At 39.1% G+C, this 16,583-nt stretch overlaps 1 protein-coding gene across 4 annotated transcripts in view; it reads right to left on the reverse strand.

Moving 5' to 3' along the window:
- Positions 1-16,583, reverse strand: part of TEC (tec protein tyrosine kinase) — a 132,575-nt gene that overhangs the window by 1,576 nt on the left and 114,416 nt on the right. For all 4 annotated transcript variants that reach the window (XM_072774976.1, XM_072774975.1, XM_072774977.1 and 1 more), the window contains 8 exons: positions 15,456-15,535; positions 13,736-13,869; positions 9,676-9,750; positions 8,752-8,923; positions 8,412-8,628; positions 3,303-3,367; positions 531-649; positions 292-449 (listed from right to left, as the gene is read on the reverse strand). In XM_072774976.1, the coding sequence (XP_072631077.1) occupies positions 292-449; positions 531-649; positions 3,303-3,367; positions 8,412-8,628; positions 8,752-8,923; positions 9,676-9,750; positions 13,736-13,869; positions 15,456-15,535 (1,020 nt within the window). The remainder of the gene's footprint in view (positions 1-291; positions 450-530; positions 650-3,302; positions 3,368-8,411; positions 8,629-8,751; positions 8,924-9,675; positions 9,751-13,735; positions 13,870-15,455; positions 15,536-16,583) is intronic.

The following is a 16,583-nucleotide window of genomic DNA, read 5'->3' on the forward strand; positions in this document are numbered from 1 at the left end:
CTAACTCGGGCAACTGTGACAGGATTTCCACTTGGGCGTGGGGAATTGTTGACTGAATGTCCACAGTTGACTGAATTTATGATCTTAATTATTATCGTTTTCCACTTCTTCACCACCTTCTTCTCGTTATTCAGAACTGACTTGAGAGGATTGGCTTTCGACCTAGAGTTTGAAACCATATACACCACGTACTAACTCACCAGGCTGCAAAGACTATACACTCTTAATCCACCAAGCCCAGATCCCTAAATGTTTTAGAGATTCAGAAAGAAAGCACAAAAATTTTTCTACCTCCTGCCAACATCTCAGCATCACCTCATATACATATTTGGACGCCAACTTCGGCCTGTAGAGTCGGTGGCCCCGGGTAACCATGGTTACCACTTCATAGTTGGTGTTTTTCTCAAAGGGCATCTTGCCTTCAGTGAATATTTCCCACATTAAAACACCTAGGAAAGGATAAGGATTACAAAGGATGCATCCACTGTCTCATCCGAGGAGAGCTGAGGAAAAATGAACCGTGTTCTTACCAAATGACCAGACGTCCGATTTGCTACTAAAGCGGCTGTAATTAAACACCTCGGGTGGACACCACTTCACTGGAAATTTTGCACCAGAAGAACTTGTGTATTGATCATCCAGGACATACCTAAAGTAAGACAAACCATAGGCTTACGCCTCTGAGTTACGAATTACATGTTGTACACGTTCTTTACATTTTTTTGTTCCTCTTAGAATCAAAAACACAGTTGACTGAAGTCCAAGAAGCATCCGGTTGAAGCTAAATGTTTGCCTCAGTGGCCACGCCTGGTGATTTCCATCTTCCTCTCAACCTCACTTATGTGCTTGAGATGGATGCCCTGTAACATCAGAATCTACACTTTCATTTTTCTGTGCGTTTTTCTTTTTTATAAGGCGATAGGGGCAGAACACATTTAAAGAGTTAGCAAAGTTTTTTGTTGTTTTTTTTGGGGGGGGAGGGGTTAAGCAATTTTGTTCTTTAAACAGAATTTAACCCAAAGGCCCCACATGTAAAACATCTAAAGCGGAGCTGCTCTAAAGGAAGTGGTGCAGGGCGTTTGGAGACACACGTGCTTTGGGCCCCCACGATTCCACAGAGTACAATTTACACCTACTGCAAATGAAAAAAGCAAATTGCAAAATGACATATGTCAATGGTGGCGTATATATTTATATACCATGACATCCCTCCCACACACGCACGCACACTCACACACTCACACTCTCACATACACTTTCAAAACAATACTCTGTGATCTTTGCTATGCAAGCACACTTACATCTTTCTGGAAGGACACACGCCACCTGCAAACTTCAGCTACCTCTGGGCAAGACCCGTGAGCAGGTGGGAGATACGGAGAACTCAGCCCTTCCTGTGATGTGCTCAGTATGTATTCACAAGAGGAATGCGTTTACGTAGGATTGGAATGTGTAAAGCTAATTTCTAAAACCTCCGTGAGAAAACATTCAAATAATGGCACAAACTTCCTTTGCTGCATGGTAACCAAGCTGCCACGAGTTGGCTTAACTTGCCTGTCTGTCGGGGTGGGGGGCGGTTCTGAATTTAATGTCTAACGAGTGTTTTAGAGGGTCTGGTGCAAAAGCACACATTTTCTGAAAGCCAAACACATAAAAAAAAAAAAAAATCAAACGTGAAACTAGAGGACTGTCAGGAGCTAAACGTGGCCTGTGTGTCCTGGGGCCGACGTGCCTGGCCCTGGACCAGCAGCCCTGGCCCTCTCTCGGCTCCTTGAGTAGGCCACGCGGGCCCCAGATTTTAAGCTTTTATACTCGCTGTTTCCTCCACCTGGAAGAGTTTATCCTCAGATCTCCACCTAACTGGCTACTTCTGTCTTTTCGGTCTCTCTTCAAGCATCCCAGTCTCGAAGGGCCTCCCAGAGCTCCAGATCTGAAGCAGCTGCCACTACCCTGCCCTGCACCATCGCTCAGCACTGCACCCCCCCAGCCCCATGTGCCCCCTACCTTAGGGGTGAGAGCATTTTTTCTGTAAAGGACCAGATGATGAATATTTCCTATTTCTCGGGCCATACAGTCTCTGTCACCGCTATCCAACTCTGCCTTTGTCGTGCGAAAGCAGCCACAGACAATACCCAACGAGCGGGGCTGGGTCCCAATAACATCTTATTTATGGACACTGACACCTGAATGTCATATGATTTTCAATGTGTCCAAAAATTCTTTTCATTGTTGCTGACCATTTAAAAATTGGCAAACCACTGTTCGCTCACAAGCTGACAACAACAAAAAAAAAGGTGTTGGGTCACAACCTGGGCCAGAGGCCTTGGTACACTGACCCCTGCACCGGCACATCACTGTGTTTTTCCTCTCTTGGCCATCTCTCAGATCTTCTGTCTCTCTTTCTCCTCCTGAATATGAGCTGCATAGGGGCAGGGGCTCATATGCCTTATTCTCTGCTATGGGTCAGCCTAACACCTGGGTACATGGTAGGCACCTGATGTTCTTACAGAGGGATGTAGGGATGAGTGAATAGAGAGGAGGGAAAGGACAAACAATACTTTCTAAAGGTCTCTTCTAACACTCTTTTAAAAAATGACAAAAATTAAGAGAATGAAAACACAACAGACTTGGGGATTCTAAGGACGTTTACCTCTTAACACATTTCTGTGAAAAAAGACTAGGAACCCAACTCAGGTCAGGGAGAAATGAAAGTAGTATATTTACCAGGCTCTGCTACCACCTAGTGGAGAAAATTACTAACATCGCAATGTATATACGCCTTTTTTTTTTAAACAAATTTATGTATCTCGCAGCAGCTAACAAGATTTCCTTGCTACTTCATCAGTGCAGATTACCCCCCGGGTTTATTAATTCTACAAGCTAATGTGACTATTACCGGACGCCACATAATAAAGCATAAAGCAGTTATTATTTCTCAACAATTTGTTTACCTGAGAAGCAGCCCATGGTAACAGTCAAAACGGATACATTCAGCAAAGAAATTTTTCAAAATACAGATAATCTAATTTATTTTATTGCCCTACATCAAAAACACACGAAGAAGCAGAAAAGTCAATTAGTTTTCCCATGAAAATGACGGATCCTACAAATATTTTGCTAACAGAACAAAAGATGTGGTTTAAAAACAGCTCTTCGGCAGCCCTCAGAGAAAGAAGCTGACACAGTCAAACTCCCAAAAAAAAAAAAAAAAAAAAAAAAAGGTCAGGCTTTCTGTGCCTTCAAAGGTACGTATTAATTTAATCCAAAATTGACAGAAAATATTCACATAGACTCAGCCTTACCTGGCCATTCCAAAATCTGACACTTTCACAACTCCTGCCTCATTTACTAGACAATTTCTGGCAGCCTGGAAAGTAACATTTCAATGGTGTATTAGTTACAAAGCTTTACAGGATAGAAAAATATAAATTCCATTTATATTAAATTTAGTACATCCCAGCCAACATGGACAGAAGGTGGAAATGTCTCTTGATAAATTGGATTTATCGCTATGGAAATGTCTTCAACATATATTTGAAACAATGGGTAGAAAAATCAGAAAGACATAAGTGCGATAAGACTTGATTACATGACTTTACCAACTATCACACCTAAACGAAGACTAACCTGCTTTCCCCCCTCCCATTTCTCTTTTTACTAAATTGTTAGGTTTTCTTATTGATGATGACATCTCTTGAAGTCCTTGATCCAGGTTCTCACTAGGTGAGTTTAATAACACACAACAAAGTGATATGTAACTGATCTTTTACCCAATAGGTTTTGCTCAGTGATTGATCATCCTGATTTCAGTCAAAAAAACAAAAACAAAACAAAACAAAACAAAACAAAAAAACGCCAGCCACATGTAACATAGTTGCCTTGTCATTAAATAATCCAGTATATTGTGATATGACATACGAAATTAGTCAAATGTAATTCTTGATTATTTAATGTATATTTTCTTACCCATTCTTTAAGGGTACAAGACTCAAGAAAACAGTTTGGTAAAAAGACATAGTATTTCTCAGAAGGAAAATAATATCTTTAATGCCATAACCTGTGGACTAAGACGCATTTTTATTCCTGACACTTCTAGCATTTTACTCTCTGTAGGTGGCAGTTCCACTTATATGAGATTATTCCTGCTGAATGTATTTTAAGAGTCTCTTCTCAAGTTCCCCAGATTTGCCCCCCGATCTTCCTATGGAGATACCTTATAATTACTTCACTTCATGGTCAACAGCATTCTTTGCCCAAAAGGAGCATCACAATCCTCCCCTCAAGGGTGATACAAACTTACTATTGTGATGTCAGTATAACGAGCGCAAAATTATCAGAACTGCTTCCACCAAGATATGATCTGTGTGGACAGATGCAGTCTGCCATATGCAGGTAGGCACTGGACTTTCAGTAGTTTTGAAAGTATAAAATAAAAGAGGAAGGTGCTCAGTTCACAACTTCATTATTTTTTTTTAAAGATTTTATTTATGTGACAGAGAGAGGAGAGAAAGAACAAGCAGGGGGAGTGGCAGAGGGAGAGGGAGAAGCAGGCTCCCCACTGAGCAGGACCCTGGGATCATCACCTGAGCGGAAGGCTAACACTTAACCGACTGAACTACCCAGGTGCCCCAGTTCACAACTTTCAATATGACAAAGAGACATTCTTTATCATCACTGAGCATAACAACAATAATGAATGTTATATATATCGCATCTGTTTTACAGACTCTTTGCCCCAATCACATAGTTCGATCTTTAAAACAGTCTTGTACGGGAAAAGCCCAGGGCCAGATAGCTTCACTGTTGAATTCTATGAAACATTTGGAGAAGAATTAATGCAAACCTTCTCAAGCTCTTCCAAAAAATTGAAGAGGAGAGATTATTGTCAATCTCATTTTGTGAGGTAAGCATTACCCTGACACTAGAACTAGATGAGGATACTACCAGAGAAGAAAAGTACAGGTCAATATCCCTGATGAACACAGATAAAAAGAAATCCTCAACAAAATATTTGCAAACGCAATTCAACAGCACATTAAAGGGACCATACATACCTCATGATCAAGTGGGACTCATCCCCAGGACACAAGGATGGTTCAACATATGCAGATCAATAAATGTGATATACATACCACATTAACAAAATGAAAGATAAAAATCATATGATCATCTCAATAGAAGCAGAAGAAGCATTTGAGAAAATTCGACATCCATTTATAGAAACTCTCAACAAGTCAGTATAGAAGGAATATACCTCGACAAACCAAATAAAGGTTATGTATGACAAATCCACACCTAATGTCATACTTAGAAGCTAAAACCCTTCCTCTAAGATCGAGAACAAAACAATGATGCCCACTTAACCACATCTATTCCACATCACTGAAAGACCTAGCCAGAGCTACTAAGCAAGAAATAGGAACGGCATCCAAATTGGAAAGCAAAATTCAAGTTTCTGTTTGCAGTTGACATGATCTTAGGTATTGAAAACTCTAAATACTCCACCAACAACAACAAAAAAAATAGAATAGATGATCTCAGTAAAGTTGCATGATACAAAATGAACACACAAAAATCAGTTGCATTTCTATACACTAACAATGAAATAGCTGAAAGAAATTAAGAAAACAAGTATACTTATGATAGCATCAAAAACAATAACATACTTAGGAATAAATTTAACCACAAAGGCAAAATCCAGACCCTGAAAACTATATGACTTCTGATGAAAAAACCTGAAGACAACACAAATAAATGGAAAGCTCCATGTTCATGGGTTGGGAAAATTGATATTAATTAAAAATCTGTACCACCCAAAGCCATCTACAGACTTGATGTAATCTCTTTCAAAAATCCTTTGGCATAGTTCACAGAAATAGAAAAAACAATCCTAAAATTTATATGTAACTACAAAAGACCTCAAGGAGCCAAAAACAATCTTGGGAAAGACTGAGAACAAAGCTAGAGGCATCACATGGTCTGATTTCAAACTGTATACAAAGGTATAGTAATCAAAACAGTATGGTACTAGCAGAAAAACAAATACAAACCATTGGAAAAGGATACAGAGTCCAGAAATAAATCCATGCATGCAACTAATCTTTGACAAAGAGGCCACAAACACACAGTGGGGAAAAGACAGTCTCTTCAACAGATGGTGCTGGCAAAACTGGATATTCACATGCAAAAGAATGAAATTGGATCTTGATCTTATACCACACAGAGAAATTAACTTGAAGTGGATTATAGACTTAAATGTAAGACCTGAAACTATAAAACTCCTAGAAGAAAACATGGAAAAAACTCCCAGACACGGTCTGGGCAATGAATTTTTGGCATGACACCAAAAGCACAAGCAACAAAAGCAAAAATAAATAAGTGGCCTACATCAAACTAAAAACCTTTGCAAAGCAAAGGAAACCGTCAATGAAATAAAAGGGAAACTATGGAATGGGAAAACATATTTGCAGAACCATATATCTGATAAAGAGTTAATATATAAAATACACAAGGAACTCATACAACTCAAAAAAGTAAATAATCCAAGTTTTACAAGGAGCAAAGAGCCTGAATACACATTTTTCAGAAAAAAACCCACATATACAAATGGCCAAGAGGTACATGAGAAGGTGTTTAACATCATTAATTATCAGAGAAATGCAAATCAAAATCACAATGAGATACTATCTCACACCTGCAGGATGGCTATTATCAAAAAACGCAAGAGATAACAAAAGTTGGCAAGGAAGAAAAAATGGAGAAGGGGGAGCCCTTGCATACTATTTTCAGGAATGTAAACTGGCACAGCCATTATGGAAAACAGTATGGAGTCTATTAAAAAAAAATTGAAAGTATGATCCAGTAACTCCACCTCTGAATATATACCAAAGGAAATGAAATCAGAACCTCAGAGAGATCTCTGAACTCCCGTATTTATAGGAGCATTACTCACAACAGCCAAGCCAGGAAATAATCTAACTGTCCATCAACTGATGAGTGAATAAAGATGTGGTATATCTATACAGTGGAATATTATTCAGCTAAAAAAAAAAAACTTTAGGGCAACATGGATGAACCTGGAGGGCATTTGCTAAATGAAATAAGCCAGATAGAAAGGCAAATATCATATGATACCATTTATATGTGAGATCTTAAAAAAATGTAGAAGTCAATATGTTCTGAGGATCTAATGGATAGCATGATACCTATAATTCATAATACTTTATTGTTTACTTGTAATTTACTGAGAGTAAATCTTAAGCATTCTCACCATAGTGAGGTATGGATACAATAAATATGACTATGATAATCATTTTACAATGCATATATATAAATTGTTATTATGTTGTTTACTTTAAATATAAGCAATTTCATCAATTATATCTCAATAAAGCTGGGTGGGGAAACAGTCTTGTGAGCAAATGAATATTATGACCCACTCACAACTTATAAATACAGAAACAGATTCTAAGAGACATTCGGTAACTACACTACAACACATCAAGAAGTCAGGCCTTCTATTTACAAACTTTCAGCTCTTAATTATGCCCTAAGTTCAGAGAAGAAAAAGAGAGGAAAAAAAAAAAAAAAAAAAGAATGGAGGACATAGGGAGAAAGAGTAGGAGAAAGGAAAGATTGTTTCCATCACCATATTTTAGAACCAATAATATTCCTTTCTCTAGTATTCTCAGGAGTTAACATGAGTTTCCATGTTTACCAAGTGATTTGAGAAATCAGAAAAATAAACCAAGGATTTCTGTTATAGCTTCTGCTTACACTGTGTAAGGTGGAAAAGAGGTCAGGATTTAGTGAAAGGATTTATACTCCCACATTTATCACCTTACACAAGTCATTTCACTTCTCTCAAGCTAATTTTCTTATCTGTGAAACAATGATGATCAGAAAGTCTGTTGCGACTATCACATGGGATTCTTTTGGAGACCAAATAGTTAATATATGTTTAAGTTGCTCAGGAACAGTGACCTATATAATTATGTATTCTTTATAAAACTGCCTATGTAATTATGTATTATATGTATTAGATTTAATCAAGATTTTTCTGTCAAAATTATGAGGCGAGTTAAATTTCCCAAGTTTAAAGATAATGGTAAAACAGTGTTGAAAACAATTGGAGGGGAGCCTGGGGTGGCTCAGCGGTTGAGCATCTGCCTTCAGCTCAGGTCATGATCCCGGGGTCCTGGGATCCAGTCCCACATCGGGCTCCCTGAAGGGAGCCTGCTTCTCCCTCTGCCTGGGTCTCTGCCTCTCTCTCTGTGTCTCTCATAAATAAATAAATAAAATCTTAAAAAAAGAAAACAGAATATTGGATATTAACACGTCATTGCTCATTTGCTGCCCCAGTGTGACGAAGGACTTCGGCCAGGGATGAGAATACAGGTGGTTATGATTACCAGATCTCTGTGGATGAAGCTGTTTCTCTCCAGGTACTCCATCCCTTCACACACATCTTGACACATGCTCAGCAGCATATCTCTACTCAAATGACCTTGTCTCTGTCGGAGGAAATTCAGAAGACAGCCCCTTTCCATGAACTCAGTGACGATGTAAATTGGTTTCTGCTGGGTGCACACACCGTAAAGCTGCACTAGCTTCGGGTGTGTCAGCTTCCTGGGAGGGAAGTCATGCATACATACCATTAACTATAGGAAAAGAAAACCGCAGGCCTATTAGGCTGGTGAGGGGCTACTTTCTGATGCAAAAAGAGGAATCAGAAAGCACGTGGTCACTTACATCATCACTTTAGCTTCTTCTATAAAGTCTTCCTCACACATGGCACCTTCCTTGATAGCTTTGATCGCCACCTTGTACTGGGCTCTCCACTTGCCGAGCCTCACCACTCCGAACAGTCCGCTCCCCAGTTCCCTCATAAAGGTCAGCTCTGAAGGGTTGATCTCCCATTTTTCTGTCAGACAGAGGGGGAAGGTGATAACGTTTAATAAGGAGAACACAGCGTGAATCAGCGGGAAGCAAAGAAACTACAACCAAGGGCCATGTCAAAGTTACAGGATAATGCAATTAGCAGTAAAACATAGACTTGCAACCTGCATCTAAACTACAGAATGTGGCTTTCCACCCCCTGGGGAGGATGCGTCCTTCAAAGCTGTCACAGTGCAAGTAAAACAAACAGGAGAAGGCAAAAGATGCTGAGTAATAGGCTAATAATAATAGAGCTTAAAGGTACTTAGGAATAAACCTAAAATCAAATACTACCTTCTTACCATTCTTCAACCCCCCCCCCCCCCGCCGCCCCCATGACATCAGCTTGGAAAGAATTTAATCTTCTGTTTAAAAGGCTTTTTGCTAGAAGCAGCAAAGACAATCAAGCTGGATGCCTTCTTTATTACCTTGATCCTTACTTTCCTGTGAGTAACCAATCAAGCTGGTGAGAACCACAAAAGGATTTGATTTATTTTAGAAATGACATGGTAATGCTTATTCTTCACCCAGAGGAAGTTTTCTGCTGCATTATGAATAATGATGAAAACAGAAAACCTAGGGTTACCATAGCTACTAGCATAATCCCCTAAAAACCCGTATTATAAAACTATAAAAGCAGTTTCACTTATGTGGAATTCTAAACCTCTAAACTGGTCTTGTGGTAATGTTTTTTTTCCCCCAAGGAAAATTAGCGAATGCAACTAAAAAATGAGTTACCATAGCTGAATCCTGCAGTGGTTGGTGCATTCTTCTCCTTCGTACTAACTGGGTACCGCAGCCTCGTGACAAGTCCTGGAAGTCAGAGAAAGCACTGTGATTGAATTCATTCTAAATCATTCTGCATGGAAATGCACAAACTTAGATGCTCATGTATAAAAGTCGTTCATTTATTCACTTAGTGCTCATCCACTGTGTGTACACGCAGCACTCTGCTATATGCTAACAAAATATGAAAAGAGCAGAAGGCAGGCACGAAGATGATCCTGTTCTTTGAACGGACAATTTCATATTTTTATGGAACATAAAAAACTTTTTAAAATACATTTTTATTCACCCAACAAACATGGCCTTTTCAATACTAAGTGTTTATCGAACACTCTGCTAGCATATTCTCAAACATTTTAAAATTCTTTCATGTTCTTTTCCATTGTGATCTAAACTATGAAAGGGAATTACAGTAGTCTCAAAAATTAACATGAGTCACCGTGAGTAACTCAACACTAGCAATCTTATCATAAATATGGAGCTCTAAGATATCAACAGCAGGGACCCCCAAGTCGCCAAAGTAATGCTGAAAAAGAAAAGCAAAGCTGGAGACATCACGATTCCACGCTTACAAGCTATATTACAAAGCTATAATCATCAAGACAGTATGGTACTGGCACAAAAACCAACACACAGATCAGTGGAACAGAACAGAAAACCCAGAAATGAACCCACAACCATATGGTCAACTCATCTTCAACAAAACAGGGAATAATATCCAGTGGAAAAAAGACAGTCTCTTCAACAAGTGGTGTTGGGAAAACTGGACAGTCACATGCACAAGAATGAAATTGGACCATTTCCTCATACCGTACACAAAAATAAATTCAAAATGGATAAAAGACCTAAATGCAAGACAGGAAACCATTAAAATCCCAGAGGAGAACACAGGCAGCAACCTCTTTGACCTCGGCTGTAGCAACTTCTTATTAGACATGTCTCTGGAGGCAAGGGAAACAAAAGTAAAAGTGAACTACTGGGACTTCATCAAGATAAAAACTTCTGCACAGCACAGGAGACAATCAACAAAACTAAAAAGCAATCTATGGAATGGGAGAAGATATTTGCAAATGACATTATCTGGTAAAGAGTTAGTATGCAAAATTTATGAAGAATTTATCAAACACATAATCTAGCAAAGAAATGGGCAGAAGACATGAATAGACATTTCTCCAAAGAAGACATCCAGACGGCCAACAGACACATGATAAGATGCTCAACATCACTCATCAACAGGGAAATACAAATCAAAACCACAATGAGATCACACCTCACACCAGTCAAAATGGCTAAAATTAACAACTCAGGAAACAACAGATGTTGGCGAAGATGTGGAGAAAGGGGAACCCTCTTGTACTGTTGGGGAGAAAGCAAACTGGTGCAGCCACTCTGGAGAACAGTAGGAAGTTTCCCTGAAAAGTTAAAAATAGAGCTACCCTATGACCCAGCCATTGCACTATTAGGCATTTACACAAAGGACACAAAAATACTGACTCAAAGGGGTACATGCACCCTGATGTTTATAGCAGCATTATTAATAACAGCCAAACTATGGAAAAATCCCAAATGTCCACTGACTGATAAACAGATAAAGAAGATGGGGCGTATATATACAATGGACTATTAGCCATCAAAAAGAATGAAATCTTACCATTGGCAATGACATAGATGGAGCCAGAAGGTATTATGTCAAGCCAAATAAGTCATTTGTCAAGACAAATACCACATGATCTCATTCATATGTGGTATTTAAGAAACAAAACAGATGAACACATGGGAGGGAGGAAAAAGAGAGAAGGAAACAAACCATAAGAGACTTAACAATAGAGAACAAACTGAGGGTTGATGGATGGGGTGAGTGGGGAATGGGCTATATGGGTGATGGGTATTAAGGAGGGCACTTGTTGTGATGAGCACTGGGTGTTGTATGTAAGAGACAAACCACTTAATTCTACTCCTCAAACCAATACTGTATGTTAACTAAGCAGGATCAAATTAAAATTTGGGGAAAAAAAAGGATATAAAATATCAACAACTGGGAACACCAACTACTGGAAATCAGTGAGGTAGGTTAGACACACAGCACTAAACATGAAGAAATGGCAGGTATCTCTCCTATAAACACCCAGAGCACTCTGTATATTTTCGGTTACGACATATCTCACAGTAACTTTAAATTGTTCTATATTTCTGTGTCTCCCTCACCAGATGGTAAGATGAGAGACAGGATCAGTGACTCCACCATAATCTCCCTAGAGCCAGGCAACAGTTCCTGGCATGTAATGGGCACTCGATACATGTTTGCTAAATGAGTGAATTTAGATAATGGTGAAGAATAAAATTTATACAAGAACACAGACACATAAAGAAATAAGGGAATGTGAACAGTAAAAAAAGAAAATAACAGAAAAAGAGATCACAAAAAGTTCTTTGGGGGGATAAATTGATATATAAGTAGCTCCCCACATGTTAAACACAGAATTAACACATAACCCAGCAAAATCACTCGTAGGTAAGCCACCAAGAGAAGTGAATGCAAAAACTTGTACACAAATGTTCACAGCAGCATTATTCAGAACAGCCAAAATGTGGAAACACCCCAGATGTCCACCAACTGATGAATGATGACAAAATGGATAAACGAAATTAACACAGTGGATTCTTATTTTTCAATAAAAAGGAATGGAGCATGTACAGAGGCTACAATATAGACAAGTGTCAGAAACATCACGTGAAGTCACACAAGCCAGTCACAACAGACCACATATTGTATGATTCCATCTATATGAAATGTCCAGAATTGGCAAATCTGCAGAGACGGCAGGTAGATTACCGGTTACCAGGGGCTAGATGAATGAAAGGGGGACAAGGGGTGACAGGTGATGGGTACAAGATTTCTCTTGGGGATGACAAAAATGTTCTTAGATTACGGTGGTAGTTGGCACCACTCTAAATCTACTAATGACCATTGACCTGTATAGTTTAAATGGGTATATTTTATGATATTTAAATTATGCCCCAATGAACTAGTCCTATCATTAGCTAAGGAAATGGGTACCAATGCGGCTTCTGTTTTTGGTGTTTGGTTTTTTCCCGTTCTGGTAGTGAGTATAGCAGAGATTCAAGGAGATGGAAAACTTCATGTCCAGGACATGATGACTCCAGTCTTTGGAAGCCAATAGCATAACCCTAAACCCTGAGCTTGTCTGGCAGCTTCGGTAACAACTCTAACATGGACATACCTTGGGTGTTCATTTCATACCGCTGAAGAAAGGAAACTAGTCAACGACACTTCTATAGGCGGTAAGGCACATTTTATTCAGGACCACTGTGATTGGAATATGGACCACTGCAATGGGGTTTTAGAGCTTGAGAGAGATTGGGCTCAACTCCAAAGCATGGACAAATGGGAATTTATAGCCAAGGAGCAGAGTAGGAGTCAGTGAATGGAAAATTACTAAGAGAAATGTTGGGCAGTAGGGGTTTCTGGGATACACCAATCTAACAGGATCTTGCTGAAGACAAGCCAGGGTGACCAGACATCACCTGGTGGAAAATAAGGAACCTGATCAGATATTGACAATGAGCGGACATCAGATGTCAAGGTGGGAGTTCTGGTTCAACGGACTTAGCAGAGTTATTTTGAAAAACTGGATTTTACAAGAAAGCGCACAAATGGGTCAGGCAAAGAGCCTTTGTCAGCACCAAGGGTATAAATCACAGAAATGTGAACATTTATCATATATAACAAGAATAACTCATGTCATAAGGTCAAGACAGCTTTTTATGGGATTTAATATTACTTCTATTTTTCTTTGTGTGTTTATATATATATATATATATATATATATATATATATATATATATATATCACTTCCTTAATATGCAATGATTTTTAATCACATTCTAAAATTAACTATAAACTGAAACTGCTCAAGGCAGAGTTCATCACAGTGTCTGTTCATTTTAATCACTACCCTCTATTTGAAAAATGTTTTAATAGATCACTTACCTGCTGCGTTGTGCTTATGATATTCAATAATCTCGGGAATTGAACCAAAAGCATGTTTTTCGGCCAGATAATACTTCTTTGGGGATGTTGTTGTTTCCTTTATATGATAATGCCTGAAACCTGATGAGCCCTCCCTGAAACGGAAATCCAAATGTGTTAGCACCAAGCTGGAATCACGTAACTTCATTCTTAAGATATTTTCCACCAGGCAGCCACAGGTCCCTACACAGAGTCCCTTCTATTCTCTGTACGACTTTATTTTTCCCCACATTCTTCTTAGCTTCACCTTTCACATTAACAGGTGGAAGTTTTTAAAGTGGTCACTGATAGTGTACTTGGCCCTTGCGTGAGATTATGAAAGAAAAGATTTACCAATTCCATTTACCAACAGTTAAAAGTCTTAAAGTCGCTATATTAGCTGGCTACTGTTCTTTGCCTTTGCTATTTTTTAAAAGATTTTATTTATTTATTTGAGAGAGAGAGAGTGCACGAGTGGGGAGAAGGGCAGAGAAGCAGAGAGAAGCAGACTCCCCACTGGGCAGGGAGTCCAACCCGGAGCCGGATTTCAGGACCCCGGGATCATCACCTCAGTGGAAGGCAGCCACTTAACCAACTGAGCCACCCAGGTGCCCCTGTCCCTGCTATGGAGGCAAACCTGCAAACATCTAGAAGACCTATACCTCTAAAAGTGAAAAAACAGACTTATAAAAAGTGTACAAATTCTATTTTAGAAAGCTTTCTAGAACACAGATCAAGTCATCCCTGGCCAAAAATCCTTTCAAGAGAACTGCCTCTGCTCTTAAAATAAAGCTTCTTGACATTGACGTGACCTGACCTCTACTTTTATCTCTTAGGGTTCTCTTTCCTCCCTACCCCACCCCTCCCATTCTGGCTATAATATGTTTTTGTCAGTTCCTGGAACTCACCATATTCTCACTCAATTCTGGGTCCAAGCAGTTTCCTAAATCAGAAACACTCTTTCCCCTCCCTCCGACTTCTGCCTGCATCACCCATCAGGTCTGGCTAGATGTCTTCAGACAGCATTGGCGACTGACTGGGATACCTCTGGGCTATGGTACCCCAACCCCCTCCTGCCGCCATATACACACATTCTCTCCAAGCATAGGACTTTATGTACTACCTTAAGTGCCTGTTTGCTTGTCTGAATCCCTCACTAAGCTATTGGAGGGCAGGGTCTTGTGTCTACTTTGTTCACTGTGGTATATTTAGTGCTTAGTGCAGCACACGGTAATTATTTCTTGAATGTTGCTAAAGTTTCTGTAGACATTCTCAACAGATATGAATGGAAAACCATAAGAAAATTACCAGGTATAGGAAATATGGATATAAGGAAATATGAATATAAAAAATAGGGCAGACTTTAGAAACCAAGTTTAGGGGATCCCTGGGTGGCGCAGCGGTTTGGCGCCTGCCTTTGGCCCAGGGCGCGATCCTGGAGACCCAGGATCAAATCCCACATCAGGCTCCCGGTGCATGGAGCCTGCTTCTCCCTCTGCCTGTGTCTCTGCCTCTCTCTCTCTCTCTGTGACTATCATAAATAAAAAAAAAAAAAAAGAAAAAAGAAACCAAGTTTAGATTTCCTTGTTTAATGCTGAAATGCAGCATATTTTTTAAAAATTAGGAATGCATACAAACTATATAGGAACTTCATACAAAAACACTTAGAGAGAGATGATTGATTGATTGATTGATCACTTACCCTCCAAACTTTGTATAAAGGGAGACGGTGTACATGCCTGGTTGACTGGAATCCCTTACCATAAAACCACCTTCTTTATCCTAAAATCCAAGTCAAAAAATTTTTTTCAACCCAATAACAAGTATCAATGCCATAGAGAAGATTCAAGAAACCAATCTTACAATTTCACGATTATTCTTTGCCTAGAAAATCTGCTTTGGAGAAGCACAATTTACAAACAGGGTGCATCTGCATGACTTTCCCCTTCACGTTACTGTGCTACGAGATTAGCTAAAGAATATACTCTCCCAATTCCCCACAATCACAAATCTTCACATATACCAGCATGAGACATTTCATCAATAGATCTCTCAGGGACCTTCCAGAACCAATAGACAAGATTTCGCAATTCCTTTAAGTTGTGGACATGTGGGGAAACATTTACTAAAAAATGCATTTCTTAATAACAGGGTTTCATTTCATATACTTTTCATGTTTGCTATAAGCTTTGAATCCTCACTCAATATCATCTTCTATCCACATAGCATTTTCCCTGTAAATATCTCAGTGCTCTTTATAAGAACATTTTTAAAAAATCCCTAATTCCCCTGGAAATCAATGTTAAATATCACTGTTCGGAAAAGGAGAGATGGAAGCACAAGTAAATCAAGCAGAAAAAGCCAAAAGCCAAAACAACATGGAATGACTAAAAGATAAGTCCTCATCAGGTTTGAAGCCAAAGAACAAGAAGCAGAAGCTAGGAACCTCCCATAGCTCTCCACCAATAACACCACAATCAGTCTCCAGCTCTGCAATTGCTTTAAGATGAGAGTGTGTTTAATAGTTGAAAAACAAAATAAATTTTATCATTCAAAGGAAAGACAATGAATTAAAGCCCCACAAATAAATCTGATGAAAACAATTAGGTGCAATTAATGATCATAATAGTTTACCGATCAGTAAAAAAGCATAATAGCTACCATATATTTATTGAGAGCTTACTATGCTTTGGTGTATGTTCTAATATGTGGATCTATTTAATCCTCATAAATGTCCTATGAGACAGGTATTACTATTAACCCTGCTTTACTTCACAGGTAGGGAAATGGGGCACAGAGAGACTGGATACCTTGCCCCAGATCACACGGC

The sequence above is a fragment of the Canis lupus genome, chromosome 14 (assembly GCF_048164855.1).
Source record: "Canis lupus baileyi chromosome 14, mCanLup2.hap1, whole genome shotgun sequence".
Taxonomy (NCBI): domain Eukaryota; kingdom Metazoa; phylum Chordata; class Mammalia; order Carnivora; family Canidae; genus Canis; species Canis lupus.